General features: G+C 38.3%; 1 protein-coding gene across 1 annotated transcript; it reads right to left on the bottom strand.

Annotated features, from left to right (window-relative positions):
- Positions 1-686: 686 nt before the first annotated feature.
- Positions 687-9,617, bottom strand: LOC106997991 (uncharacterized; the record flags this gene model as incomplete). The annotated part of the gene is made up of 3 exons (XM_015136649.3): positions 687-5,409; positions 6,150-6,274; positions 8,928-9,617. Coding segments are annotated over 2 exons (699 nt in total), but the record flags the coding sequence as incomplete, so codon positions are not given.
- Positions 9,618-16,191: the final 6,574 nt, after the last annotated feature.

The raw sequence follows: 16,191 nt of genomic DNA, 5'->3' as shown, positions 1-16,191 counted from the left end.
AAAATAAGAAAAAAAGCTCCTTTTCCTGCTTTCTATCCCCCAATTTACTGGTGATTCCCAAGCATTTATCAAGAAAAACATCTTTAGTTTACTTTATTTCAGATAAGGATCTAACCAAACCTGCTAAGATCATACTTTTCTATTTGACAAATGAACTGTTTTAAAAAAAATTTCTTCAAATCTAGATTTTTACCATTAAGATTAGCTCAATAATTTTGTTTTGTTTTGAGACGGAATCTCACTCTGGACCAGTGTGGAGTGCAGCGGCGCGATCTCGGCTCACTGCAACCTCTGCCTCCCAGGTTCAAGCAATTCTCGTGCCTCAGCCTCCCGAGTAGCGGGACTACAGCCGCGCCACCACACCTAGCTATTTAAACTTAGTGTTTTTCATAAAAACCAACGAATAATCTACCTTTTCTATAAAGAAAAGTCATTATAGATGATTTGAGAAGCACCCAAAAAATCCTAAATTCCCAAAAGAATTCTTATTCTGACATTAATTTTACATTCTATGGAACAAAAAAATGCCACACTTCCATTTTACCTAAATTATCTGTTAAGAAAAGAGAACTTATATACAAAAGTACTTTATATTAACTTAAAAAATGTAATTGATGAAACCAACGACCCTAATTTAGAGTCTCTGAAACATTAATTTTTAAAAATCACCACATCGGTTAGGATTCTAAGGTACGCAAGTCTTAGTTTTATTCTTATTTTTTTCTTTCTTTCTAATGCTAGTCTTAAAATTGCCTCTGGTATTTTCTAAATGTGCTCAGAAGTCCTAGGGCTCTGGTAGTTTTTTAACTAATAAAATAAACATAGCAATAGAGTACCTGCAGTTCTGCTAACAATATTGTTTATATTACAAGTCCAATCCACAAAGGCTACAGAGAAAAATATCCAGTATAAACAAACATTACTTAGATACCAGTGGCATCTTAAAGCAGCACACCCAAGTCTCAAAATGCAAAAGGGAGAAATTTTCCACTCCCACGATGCCAGGCACAACTCCCTGGTAAAGCACTTGTCAGGTAAAAGACAGTGACATTGCCTCTGTTACTGTGAAGTTGGAGAGGAGGTGTGGGTGTGAAGCACATCAGTAATTCTCTCTTCATTTTTTCACCCTTTTTTTCCCCTCAATATATCTCTTCTTTTCCACAATGTCTCTCCTTTCTCCATATTTCCTGCTTTTAGTTGCTCTCCCATCTTCTTCCATCCCCCAATTCCAACAAAAAAAGACAGCTTTGTCCTTTAATTCTGTTAACATCAATCTCTAAATTTTATACAACACACATTCATAAACACTACTGGATCATATTTTCAAAAGAATATACAAAGGGCAAAGAGGGGGATGAAATGGGCTGGGGTTAAAGCTAAGAAAAAAATTACCCACTGGTATTTGCAATGCCTAACCTTCTAGCTGAGAGAGAAGTTAAACCCTCCAAAAAAGCAGGAGTCAGCCAAGAAATGCTAGGAGGAGGTAAGACATAGGTTGATGTAGCCCTATGAGAATCACATGAGCCAGTACAGCCACCTCACCAGGCTGGAACAGTCAGCTGAAACCTGAGGAGTGCCTCCTCTTTCTAAGTTTGCCCTTTACTTCTAGAGCCCAAAGGCTTAAAATTGAGGAAGGAGGACATGTTGCTCTTTGAGACTGATCCCAGTTGAGTCCCTGATCCTTTCCAAGTAGACGCATCTTCCCAAACTCTTGCACATACTTCTGTTGCTTCTTAGCACTACTAAGTTTTCCACTCTGCTTACACTTATCATGCTCCCCTTACTTAAGGCCTTACCATTAAATAAAACTTTGTATCTTAGTTTTCTCAATTGTAAAATGAAGATAATTACAATTACAGAGTTAAGAGGATTAAATATTCCAGTATTTATAAAGTGTTTGGGACATGAAAGTATTTGTTTAAATAAAATAAAAATAAAGGAAACCATCTCTGAATGCACATACCCAAATTCAAATGACAATAAGTTTTTTACAATGGTAAAACAGACTTCAAACAGAAAAGAACACTGAGCGTACTGAAGTTGTCACTGTATCATCAATCCTATAGAGTTACTAAGGACTGAGAAAGATTCCCTAAGAAACCAGGCTTTATCTTAAACTTCCATATTTAGTCAATTTTGGTCCTGAAACACTAATTATTAAGGAAGAAACACATCTATTTATTTTCTGAAACCACATTTTATAAAGTGGAAATATGAGTCTACCCTCAGCATGGAACATCCTGTATCTGACTATTCAGCATTGCACGTCATTTGCATTCTTTAGGTATTATTTAGATAATATTATTCAAGACATTTCACTGTATATTCTAAAAAAAGAGTTTCAAGTGAAATGTTTAAGAGGAACAAACTTACTTTCATTTTGAGTCAGGGCTACAATAAAATGAAAAGGACAGCTATGATGAAAACAGAAAAAAAAAGGGGGGGACAATATTGAAAAAGAGATAAGAAAATGTCAGCTTCATGACAATGGGGCCATCTACTATGTTTATAATGTGTAAATAAGTAAATGATATAATGGCATCAAAACTTACTATAAACAGAGATCAGAGTGATCTTGAATATGGGCCTACCTATCTGCGAAGTATAAAATTACCTCATGAAAGTAAAAACTCTGCTTTAAACTTTTATTTTCCTATTTTAAAACTGCTTTTAAGGTAAAAATATTCTAAAAACATGTCTGGAGTCTCAAGATAAATTACCAGATATTAACAATTACGTGTGTGTGTGTGTTTTTTTCTATTAGAATTTAGCAAAAAGTTTATTTTTTCCTGGTCATTGAAATATAAATTGAAAAAATTTTAAATTGAAATACCAACTTACAAACCTATAAGACAGCTAACCATATTAAAAATTACTTCTGAAAGACTGATTTCACGAATTTAAGAGCTAGAAAAATTTATACATGTAAACATCTGTTCTCTAAGTTATAGTAATATAATGTTAAGATTTTTAAAATATATGAGATTTTAAAAAATACTGTGTTTACAACAAAATTCTACTCACAGCAATTCAAGGAATATAATTAGAGGTTTTATGAAAATAGATAAATCCTTATTTAATAGAAAGTATTAGCACTGATATTTTTAATCTACACAAATGGAATTTAAAATTTCCAAAAGTTTCTGCTAAAGATATCCAGTTTTGAAGTGTTAAGCTTGTCTAAATTTCAGCATTGTAACTTGAGTTCTAACTTCTGCAGGAAGAAAAGTGCACTTCATTTAAGCAAGAAATTTCCATTACTTCTAGATTAAGAAGCCACACCTCATACAACTACTGACAGGAAAACATTTTAATTCAAACCTCTACCACTACCCAGCCTGAAGCAAAGTTAAAAAAAAAAAAAAAAGAAAGACACGAAAATACAAGCACAACTCACATTTTCAAAGAAAGGAAACTCTTGCTAAATAAGTAGCAATTATGCTGAAGAATTTATATGCTAAAGCACGAATGAATATAAAAACACCAGAGCAGTCAACCATAGCTTTAGCACTTTGAGTATGATTAACAGAATGAACTTTCAAAGGTCAATTAAAAGTCAACATACTTTAAAGAGATATTCTTAAGTCTGGTCAATGTATAACAGCACCTCTTAATTCAGGGGTATCCTTCTTAGTTTAAGCATAACGTGCATGGGATAAGTGTACATATATATGCAGAATTACAACATGTCTCCAACCAGATTACTACAGAAAACTCATATATCACTTATCCTGGAGTTTTGACTCTGTTAGTATTTTCTAAGTTATGAAATGATTAAAAGAAAACATAAATATATTACTATATAGTACCATCCAATGAAGATGAAATGTTCAGGACTAAGGTTTATCAAGAAGTTGATGCTATTTACTCAACAATTATGAAATCATTCCCAAGGATAATGCTATATTGTCCACAATACATATTATCCAGATACCTAAGTCACCCCCCATTAACCTTCCCTGAATTCTTGTGGTTGAAGAGTTTGGAAAAAAGGAGTATGGCATTTAAAAACTGCCAAGTTCAGCATCAGAAATTTCTGGGATAGTACAGAACAAGTCCTGAAGGCACTGAGTGCCCATTACTGACCATTTCCATCCAAAAACTCAGTAAGATCTTCAATCCCATCCCACGTGAACTAGGTCAAGTTGTCCAAGAACCTCAGAATGAGCATAGACCACCAAGATTATCTGACCCAATCCTCTCCACTTAACAGATCAGCAAATAAAGATCCAGAGAGGTAAAGTAACCTGGTTTGGCTTACACGGCTCCTTAGCAGATGTCTTAAAACTCAGTCCAGTGCTTTCTTCTCTTCATAAAGTCCACCATATACTTTTTTTTTTTTTTCCCACTAGGACTTTAAGACCAGGACATAATTGCCCAAATAACTGTGGCTACCGTCAGAATTCAGAGAAAGCTGGGATTTTTAAGAAGCTAATGATCTGGGAAGGCTCCAAGGAGAAGCTGGAAATTGAAGAATGAGTAGAATCTGGGTGGTTTGAGAGGAGGTATCACTAATGAGGGAAGCAATATGGCTCATGCACACATGTTGAGCCTGCCACGTTCCTGAACTACAGAGACAATGTTTAGAGGAAAATGGGGTTTTAAGGCCACCTTATAAGCCAGGCATAAAAGGTTCAATTTGATGAGGGAACAAACAGAAAGTTATTAGGGGACTTTAATTTTAGAAACCTGATGTGATGAACGCAGAGACTAGTCTAGCAAAAGGTGTGCAAGAATGGAAGTGGGAAGAGAGAAAGACTTGAGGTGCTTCACAGGGGTCTGTTTAATACTATTAATACCTTATTGGGCTTTTGTGAGGAACAAGTGAGCTGATAGAAGAGAAAGTATTTGACAAGAACAAATGCCCTAGAAAGCAAAATTATATTAAAAGTCTGGGGGTAGGGGCCTCTCTTACCATATCTCCATGTTTTGGTGACACACACTTCTCTATAAAAGCAAATTTGGAGATGAACTGTGGATCTTTTCCTATAAGATCATAGAAATCTCTTCCCTTCAATATTTCCAAAAGCTAGATCCCAAGGGGGAGAGACAGCTGCCATCCGTAAGCCCCTGCAAGGCTATAGATCAGTAAGGCTAAAATCCAAAACTAGGATTCTGTCTTTGAGGCAGACCACATAATCAGTGTTTCTGAAAGTGAGTCAAGAAAGTATATAATTAAGGGCTAAATAAGGTAGTACAAGGAAAAGAGTAGAAGAGACAGTACCTGAGCCAAGGAGGTACATGATGAAAGTTATTAGCTGGCACTGCAACATTGCAGTCCACATCCTTCTCCCATCCCTTTTCCCTCTGTTCAACAACTACTACTTCCATTTTGTCCAGAGGTACTTATCTCCTCCTGCGTTGCGTTGTCATCCTCTTTTTTTCCTTCTTCTACAGCAACTCTCCAGGCTTAAAAAGGAAATTTGAAAAAGTTATTACAATAAATTAAAAGCTACATATATTAAATATATAGTGTGATTTATTAGCTGATGTTTTAATTTATAGTCTTACATAATTTACAGAACAACTCGTATGAGACATTTTTCAAGTAAGGAAACTGAAACTTAAGAGAGTCAAGGATGTAGGTTGAAGCCACCCAAGCAGTAAATGGCAAAACTAGGATTGCAATCAGGACTGGCTGACTCCTCAACCTATGCTTTGAACCTCTCTTCTAAACAATCACTGCCTCCCTTTTTTTAACTGATAAGCTTGAAAATTCTCATTTATGTGTTGGGCATTTATAGATAGAGCCACTATATGAGTTTGTAGATTAAAGTTTTGACAACCAAGAACAGAGGTGCCTGGCCTTAGCCACACTTGCTTGCCAAATTATCTGCTTTAGGACTAAAATTTTTGAAATGTGTGGCTTGAAGGATGTTGAAGGGACAGCCCTCCATTCAGCATTCTTGTCTGTTCTCTCTCAGGTCATCTGTCCCTTAGGGTCTATTCCCAATCATTTGCTTGAAACCGAATCTCCCTAGTTGAAGAGAAGGCTGGGACTGCCACTCCTACAAATCACCAACAGGTTAGGGAGGATGGTAGGAGTATCCCACTAGTAGGAGGGGTCTGTGAACTGTGGTCTCTTGAGCCCTGTGTCCCCAAAGCAGCCTTAACTCTGCTTGTAAGTGGTACATTCTATGTTGATTTACCTGCAGAGGTGGTTTCATGAGGGGTTCCCTGGTCACAGGGCCCAACTAAGAGATGATGCCAACATGTCTGGTGCTGTAGGGGAAATGATCAGAGCAGGGAGCATCTGGGGAGCTTTTTAATGTTCCTAGAAGAAAGCAACAAGAGCATTACAACTGTGGCAAGAAAACTCTTAACACTAATTCTTAAAATTTAGTCTAATTAACTCTCACTTTTGAAGGAGCTCATTAACCCATTTATGCCAGAGGCTGCAAATTTTTTTGTGAAAAATCAGACCTTGGCAATGACCTTGAGCAGTAGGATAGAAATAACTTCCACAAGCTTAGCATTCCAATAATGGAACGCTAGGCATAAATGGGTTTTACGAAAAGAAATTCTAGGTTCTGTTTACAGACATTCTGATTATGTAAATGTGGGATGTGCCGAGGAGTGTGAAGTTTTGTAAGGACTACGGGTGATTCTGACACAGGTGATCTGAGGACTACACTATGAGATACACTGCTGTGATCTCTTATAAGATAGCCAAGCCAGCAAATCTGCACAGAGGAGAACCCATATTCTACAATATGGGTTGTTCAAATATCAATGCTAAGTTCTAGGTTGAGTAGTTACTTTGAAATAAGGCCACTAGGCTTTCAAGAAGTTGCCAGGTTTACAAATGTTGAAGTGTGGCGGAGGAGGGGGCGGGAGGCGGCTGTGTTAGTATTTTCATGATGTCACCAAATAACCAAATAGACCCTCGGAGGAATAACGGCATCTCTCACTGCAGTCTACATTCCACATCAGACCTCTTCTACACAAAGTGATGGTCTAGAGTGAAAACCTTCTAGGCAAGATGCTACTTCCAGTGCTTAATATACATTTGGTGAAACACTGATGATAATTTTCCTCACTGTGGATTTAGTTGATTCCAAAAGGTATACTGTCCTTCATGTAACTAAATTGGTTTATTTCAAGCTATTTTAAAAATGAATTTAAAAACATCAGACAGCATTCAAGTGAGATATTATGGTTACGATTAGGCCATTTAATTAGACATCCAATCACAATGCAAACAGCCACTGATTATTTAAGAAATACACCTTTACAAAGGTTCGTGTTCTTCAAACAAAACTAGGCCATAAAATGTATTACATTAAATCAATACTGCTGTCTTTCTCCTAGAAACCCTATCACTTGTCTTTGTCTTTTTTCAAATGTGTATACCTGTTTTAAAGTACAAACGCTTAGGCTAGATACTGGAACTAAGCTCTGTTTTGCTGCCAGTTCTTTCTTTGACACCTTCTTTCTCTCCACTAAAGCACAATCATCATTCTCTTTAAGGATGGACAAGATGGACTTTTAATTATTCTTATCTGAGTGTTTTATTCAGCAAGTATTTGTTGAGTATCTGTATTTATGCACTTACTTTTGTAAAGAACTTTTGTTGCTATAAGCTCCATGAAGAGAAAATGCCCAGTGAAGTACCTGACATCTGGAATTCACTCTCATAAAATGGTGAGAAAACTGAAAGACTTTGTCAGTTACAGAACAAAATAATTTCTCCTGTATACACTACTGACAAAGTACACATGCAATATTTAAGAGAATTTTCGTTATGAAAAATGTCTGATTTTACTGTTTAGAGAGAAACTGTAGGTTATTATGATAACCAGAAGTTCACACACCATTGTCTTGCAATACAACTTGTGACAGTATTTCGATACCATTGCCAGACTAAACCTTTAACATTAATTATTTATCAAAATTATACATGCCACTAACACATCTCAACAAAGAAGATTATGTAAGTGAGCTGCCTTGGCGTCAGTAATACTGAACACAGTAGCTATTTTCAATCCTTCATTAAAATTAGATCAAGATGTACTTGTATTATGTGTTGCTGTTCCTGTAAGGAAGACTTACATTAGTTTAAGATTTACTTTGGGTATAAATGACATTTTTTCTTTTTTGACATTTTTCTTCTTTGTCCCCTCCTCCACTGCCCGCCCCCCCCCAAAAAAAAAAGTTTTCAGTAGAATACAGAAAACAAAAACACAAACACCTGCCCTGTTCACTCTCTCTTATGTATAATAAATGCTTTGTTCTCCCCTCAACTGGATCCGGCAGGGATCGCCAGGGGCACCTGCCACTTCACCCTCAGGCTTGGCTCTCTGTCCTCACCCTGGCCCCTAGAATTCCAAATGGTGCAACAAAATACGACAATCCTAAGGTTCGTAAAATAAGCAATGGGTAATTTATTTTTCAGTGAAGGAAAGCCTTTAAATATTAGTGTTTTAAAACATCAGACTTAAAAGTTACTTCTGACTAGGCTGAAAGGTGAATCCAGGCGCATATAAACATATCCTGGCCTACCGCTTCATAACTCGCGCACCGTGTTGAGGCCCCAGGAAAATCTCAAAACGGAGATGTAGTCTAAAAACTGGACGACACCACAGACCACGTTGCTGTAGCCCCACATATTACCCACGAGAAAATCTAAGTGGTTAAGTCACTTGTCCAAGGTCAAGCTGGGCCAGTCGCAGGCAGAGCTAGTCCGCGACCTTCTAACCCTTCCTTCTCCCACCCAGGCGCGCACAGGCCTTTGGTCGCGCCGGCCCCCGAAGGGTTCCCACGGATACGGTTCCCAAGTCAGTGGCATGTCAGTGCCCTTCAAGCTACCGCACTTTTATTTGTTCTCCCCGCCAGCTCCAGAAAGTATTAAAGACTCTCTCCGCGCCTTCTTCCCCAGCCCAGGTGCCCTAAACCACTTGAGCCCACCGCGCCCAAAGCCGACTCACCCGCAGCCCCAGGTGCGGGAGCCCTCGGACCGACTCCGGCCCTCCCCGCAGTCCTCGCCGGCCGCGCTGCGGCCCCGGCTGACGACGAGTCGAGAAAGTCACCCTCGGTGACCGCGGACGCGTGGGGCGGGCCGCGTCGCGCCGCCCCGCGGAGGCGCCGCAAACTTTTCCCGGCTTGCAAGTTGCCGGGCTACGCGGCCGCGGCAGACTTCCTTCGCCGGCTGCCGGAACGAGGGGGGCGCCCCTATCCCGGGAGGGGGCTGGGCGAGCAGGGTGACGGTCAAGTTGGGGTCTGGGGAGCGCAGGCGCCCCGCACTCTGGGGCCCGGCCGCATTGTCTGCGCGGCCTCGGACCAAGCCCGGGCGGCGGTGGCACCAGCGGGCGCGAGGAGGAGTTGCCGTCCCGAATTTGCCGCCCCCTTTCGCCGCCGCCGCCCACCGCGTTCTTTGTGTGTCTCTCGCCGCCCTCCGGCCGCTTCGCCGCTCGCCTGACAGCTGATGGGCTCACCGCGCCGGGTCCCGCGTCCTCTCGGCCGCAGCCGGCGGAGCCCGGCCCGGCCAGAGGAGGAGGGGAAAAGAGGAGCGTTGACAGATGCTGTCTCGCAGCGGCCACCGCCAGGGGTAAAGCCTGGACTGCCTCGGCAAGAAGCGGCCGGTCGGTAACCGGCCCCAGCCTCGTATTCGCCTCAAAGACCCCAATTGCCTAGGAGACCTTCCCTCCGCAGCCGCCCGCGCAGCTCCGCTCTCGCGCCCCGCGCCCGGCTCCGCGGACTAGCGCGCCCGGTCAAGAATCCTGGAGAATCCGCTCCGCCCCCTGGCTCCAGCGTCCTCCAATGATGTCGGCGTACACAGGGCTGTTCCATCCAATCAGATGTCGGAAAGCCCAGACAGTCCGCGGGAGTGTAGCCAATAGAAGGCGACTCCGGCAACACACCCGCCCTGATCCACTAGGAACAAACCGCTCCGAGCTCGGTGGTGGGACCGATCCTGGCGCCCAGATCAAGCCAAGTCCGGCCAAAGCTGTGTCGCAAAGTGAGAATCTGAAGACAGGTCCGGTACTTAAATGGCTATGATTCTAAAAAGTTGAAGATGGGAACGGTGGAAGCACAAAATCTTTACCCTCGGCTTAAAACACCTTTTCTGGCGAAAGTTTGTATGTGAAAGAAAGCTGAACACTTTGTAGCACTGTTTAAGTGAAGGCCTTTCCTTTTAGAACACTGCTTTACAATGCCTTATCAGCCGGGCTCAGGTTGGTGCATTGAGTCCCGAGCGTTTGTGTTCCTAATAAGTTTGCCAGAATGTCGGATATCTGAAACAGGTTAGTTTCTATCCTGCCCCAAAACACAGACTGTCACTGGCACCACCATGTTGTGGTTTTTTGTTTTTGTTTTTGTTTTTTCCTTGAATGAAAATATAAGAGTTCTGTATGTAAATCATCTTTATTGTGAACTTTATTTCTATAATAAAGTCACACAAGCTATCTTCAGTGGAGGTTGGATGAAATACCGGAAAAGAACAATGTAGAGACAGATGATAGATATGTGGGATATCTCTATCCATCTGCCACCCATGTATCAATCAAGAAAGGACTTGAGTAAAGCACTGGCTATAAACGACTGTACCTTTTGATCACAGGACCTTACAAATAATAGACACACTAGTTGTTTGTTTATTTGATTTGAATAGGATGACTCATTTGTTATTGTTCATAGGAAGTTTATAAACTTCATTGAGTTGTTTACTGAAAGTGGATTACACCATGACGAAAACAGTATTTGGCAACACGTATTTGCGTATTTCAAAATAAAATTACACTTATTTGTACTTCAAATAGTTATGTCAGTTTATTTCTTCGGGTAATAAACTGTGCATTTAAAAAATTTTGTACACATGTGGCATGCTCCTTCTTTATAAATTATTTTGATGACAAAATACATTTTTTAAAGGATGTTCTGGACAATGAATGGAAAGAAGAGATCTGAAACAAGAAAAATATGGCTATATTACCTCCTTGCTTTCGTGATTGAAACTCACCACACCTTACCACATTAAATTCGGGGGATAACATGACCCCTGAAATGAAGTTTTATCAACAGGTCCAGGTTCTGGATTGACCTTGAGCCAATCTCTTAATGACTAACTCTGTTATAAGAGAACAATATGCCTGGCTCTACCTGCCTCCTTGGGGTGCTGTGAGATCCAACCAAGATAGTGTTTGTCAAGCACTTTGCTTTTTGTAAAATACTGTGCCAAGTGCAGAACTGTCTTAAATGTGTTATTATTCTCTGTTTATTATCAGAACATTAATATTTCCTCGACTGCACATTTTTTCAATCTGAAATATATTTTTGAGCCCATCAGTTTTCTTTCAAAACAGATTTGAATGAAACTCCTGCCTGCTCATTCTAGATCAAAGCAGTACTTTCAGGGTTTCTTTCTTTCTCTTTTTTAATGGAGAGGATGTTAGAAGAGAATACTGAGGAAAGAATTCTAGATGGAAAAGGTTCGAGAAATTTTATTCACTCTTAGTGTATTCCTCTCAGTATATTCCTCAAAAACAAGATGGATCATAATGTCCAATTTAATACTCTGTTCATAATGTTTAAAAACTTAAGCAAGTTTCAATGTATACGCCTAAAATAAGTTAACATATCCTATGTCTGCTAATACAGTCTTAGATGGAAGTTGTAAATGGCTGGGTCAAAGTTATACCCATAAATCAAGTACTGAATTTAAAATTTTGGAGGCATTTATTAAAGATTCACTTATCATTTTTGTACTTAATTGTCAAAGAGGAAAATAAATGTGTATTTTTAGATTTTGTGTGTCATAATATAATTTGTTTACTTTTTCCCAAAATATGCAGTCTAGTACAGAAGTTTAATTATTACTCCAACAAATGTACATGTGGTAACACTAGAATGTAAAATTTGCTGAATTTAGTTGAACCAGCAGTTGTTAATTTTCAGTTAATTAACTGTACATATTTCATTTTCTGAGTGAAAATTGTGGAAGAATTTATCAATATGAATTCAATATGCATGATTTATTAAGTATATTTAAGTCAAAACCAGTGAGTGGTGATTTCCTGATAATCGACAAGTCCAAACCCATTTATTACATAGAAATGAATATTTCAGTGATTGTCTGGGTAATATTTGTGATTTCACTGTGGTGATGTTTCATTCACTAAGTGATATTTTCAATTTTTCATCAGCGATTTTCTTATCAGTTGTCCAAAATGGAACACAAGAGCGGAAGCTATTTTAGAGAGCTATCAGTTTTAGCACATTTGAAAATGTTTATTTAGAGAAACTGACTTTGGGGTTAGTTTTAGCATTTATAAAGATTGTTTTTAAAAAATACATAGACAGACATTTGTAAAGATAATTTTTAGAAAATACATAGACATCTTTCATAAGTTGCCTCACATGATCTGTGGTAATATGACTAATCACAATATTATTTTCTCTGTATCTTTGCATTTAATTTGCTATCATCTTAAGATTGCTTCATCAGTGAATATAACAAATAACTGGATTTATATCTTCTCGATTTTGATAGTTGAAATGCTTCTGAATTTCTTGTCTTGGACAAATCAGAGTTCCACGTGACTTCTCAACAAATAACCGAGTCTAATTCATTAATCTGAAAATGATTTTATTAGGAATAATGAAATATTATCTATATCGAGAGAATAGAAAAATGATTAGTTCTATTTTTCTTCCTATTTCTTACATGGATGAGAGAAAAATGCCTTTGTGAATCACATCAGATCCCTTTAACGCTCCTTTTACAAAACTTGTATTTTGTTGATTTCTTGAACTCAACCATGTAGTTTCCTTATTGTGTGATGTATCTACAGCAGGAAACTTTTATGTGCATATGGAGTAACAGAGAGAAAATTTCAGAAAACGTTGGTGAGGGGCACACTAGACTCCCTTCTCCATTTTATCTTGGGTCACAGTCCCTCAGGAAAATTTCTTTCAGAGTTAAGTGTTAGGAAAAATTTTATTTTTTCCGAAATGAGATCTTTGCAGCTTCTCCTTCTTATTTCGACTACCAGGAAGCTTGGAACTAAATTTACAGCTTAATTTAGCAAGGTATGGCCTGCTTCGCTGTAATTTTTTTTTCGTTTTGTAAATTTTAAATTTTTGTAAGTACATAGTAAGTGTATGTATTTGTGAGGTACATGAGATATTTTGATGCAGGCATATATGTATAATAATCACATCAGAGTAAATGGAGTATCTATCACCTCAAGCATCTATCCTTCCTTTTGTGTTACAATCCAACTATACTCTTTAAGTTCTTTTAAAATGTACAGTAAATTTTTGTTAACTGTAGTCACCCTATTGTGCTATCAAATACTAGATCCACTCTAATTTTTTAATAAACACAACCTTTACCTTGCCATGGTTTATTACTCTTCATCTATACCTTATTAGCTTATATATTTGTACGTATGCATTTTATTTAAGCTCTGTAAAACACTTTCTGAAATGAGATGAAATATATATGAATAACGTATTCTGAGCCTCACATAAACTCGACTATGAAGAGTTAAACATAACCAGAATGTGTGGTGAGAACAATATGAAGGATATTGCTGATATTTCCTTCACAGAGAAATAGGATTCTAATTCACCAGCTATAATCTCTCTAAACCTTTTCCAGAGAGGCAAGAAGAAAAATAGATGTACTTGACTGGGAAATTTTATTACATTTATTTATTTTTTTCTTTTTCTTTTTTTTTTTTGTGACAGGATCTTGTTGTGTTACCCAGGCTAGAGAGCAGTGGAATGATCATAGCTCACTGCAACCTCACACTCCTGGGCTCAAGCGATTCTCCTGCCTCAACCTCCCTAGTAGCTGGGACTACAGATGCACTCCACCATGTCCTGCTAATTTTAATTTAATTTGTAGAGATGGGAGCCTTGCTATGTTGTCCAGGCTGGTCTCGAACTTCTGGCCTCAAATAATCCTCCCGCCTTGGTCTCCCAACGTGCTGGGACTACAGGTGTGGGCCACCGTACTTGGCCGAACATTTACTTTTCAAAGTTAAGGTTATTTTTAAAAGTCATCTCCTGAGTGACATATTGTCTTAGCACTGTTGCAGAACTTCATCTTATCCAACATTTTTTGTTTCATAAGATACATTTGAATTAACTAGAAGTTGTAGGTTAAAAATATCCCTTTAAAATAGAATGGTTTACACAAAGTAGATGGTAACATCCCTCTTCCAAGCCAGAAGGTCAGCATGTAGGAGATCCTCAGTGGAGTTAGGAGGGTTTCAGTCATAAGGGATAGAAAACTCAACCTGACTTAAATATAAAAGCAAATGTATATTAGTGCATATAATTAAAACTATACCACCTTGATCAAGTAAAAGTAAAGGTACAGCTAGCTGACAAAGGTAGGAGAGGAAAGAAGGGGGCCAAAGAAGAAAGCTGGGTAGGGGCATCATGCCACATAGAGGGGTGCCGAAAAACTGTATTGGACAAAACGTAGTTTTATCCAACTTTATTAGATAACATTTTTTGGACAAAAAACAGAAATTTAAGTAGCTACTTCTACATTACAACCAACAAAACTGAAAATGATAATATAAGTATCAAGATTGCAGAGGTGTTGAAAGAAGGACTAATGTAAGACCTCATTTTACATAGGTCATTTTATATAGCTGAGGGTCAGGTAGATAAATAAATAATAAATAACAAATATAGAAATATACTAGTTATTTCATTATTTAAAGTTCATGTTTTGTTCAAGCAAATAGTTTATGGTTTAGTTTTCTACAGGCAGACACCAAAAGCAGAAATGGTTAAAAGGATTTTCCTTTGGAGGAGGGGTTGTTGTAATTACATGTGAGGAGGGTTGTGGTCTTATTTGATTTTTTTTAACCAACTGTGAAGATGGTTTTGGTGAAAATTGTCAATATTACAGAAAAATGTCTTAGCAGGAATGTATTTAAAAATAAATTAGGGTATCCATATATAGGGAAACCACAGTTGTATTTAGTGTAGAATAAAATGGAATTTAGGACTTAAGTAAGAATGTATATGATGGTTTTCAAAAAGCAAATATAATGGATATATAGTGAAATTATTTTATGCTCTTCACAAGCAATTCATAATACAGTAGATTATCTTATTTTTGTGCTCGAGAACAACTGTGCCGCCGCTGGATCCCAGAGATTATAGGGCAGATTGGGTGTGGGAGAGTGCTTGTTAAATGCCTGTTTGTTTTTTGATGAAGTGATTGTATCATTTGAAACTGTTTGACTCAGCACACAGGAAAACTCAATAGAAAACGTGTGCAATTGTGAGCTTCATCGTTTGAGAAATGAATGAAAATTATGGAGAAGATTCCATGAAAAGTTACAAAAGTAATTAGAAATCTGGAACACAGCCGATTTGGAAGAATGAACATTTTTGAGCTTTTGGGGCTCCAAATTTTCAGATATAATTCATTGTTAATTTTCTGTGCAAGTGAAAGAGAATAGTGAGTCCACTGCGAAATGCTCCACGGAGGTCTATTAGAATGTTTCATCTTGGATAAGAGGGAAATCAACCCACGGGACTGGCATACTATATTGTGAGAATTCATAGGCAAGGAAAAATATCATCACAAGAAGCCGTGGAGGAAGAAAAGGTGTGTGGGTGTCAGGGTGGGTGTGAAGGGGTGTGTGTGTGTGTGTGTGTGTGTGTGTGTGTAAGAGACCAGGCTGAATAAATGTTTCAATCACTGACAGTTGATAATAAACAAAATGAATCTAAAAGGCAAGTCTAGAATAATTAAAGAAGCATGATAGAACTGAAAATCTACTGTCAGAATGTAATGCTTAATCATAATTTGGAGATGATATTGTGGAAACTACCTGAACTCAAACCAAAGCATCCTCATGTAGATGGCGTCTTTCCAAGGTTGTCTGAAAATAAATACAGCAATAATAAACATTTATTTTTCATTCATGTTTTTTCACTTAGAAAGCACCTTCACATATGTAACATCACTAGATCCTCATAACTTTTCCTCAAGATGATGAGGAGGCATCTCAGTATAGTATTTCAGTTCAAAGATATATTTGAATTCTGCTCCCTCAGTGGGACTCAACCAAGCCATTAATTCCCCTGGGCCTTTAAATAAGGATGATAACAATTATAGGTGTTGACTCTATCTCTCGTTGCATGTTCTGAGATGGAAGCAACTAATTTGTGTGAACATGCTTTGCAGACCCTTATGTGGGTCACCAATGTTCTTAT

The sequence above is a fragment of the Macaca mulatta genome, chromosome 4 (assembly GCF_049350105.2).
Source record: "Macaca mulatta isolate MMU2019108-1 chromosome 4, T2T-MMU8v2.0, whole genome shotgun sequence".
Classification (NCBI taxonomy): Eukaryota; Metazoa; Chordata; class Mammalia; order Primates; family Cercopithecidae; genus Macaca; species Macaca mulatta.
The sequence above is the reverse complement of the archived record's forward strand: the minus strand, read 5'-3'. Positions and strand labels throughout refer to the sequence as shown.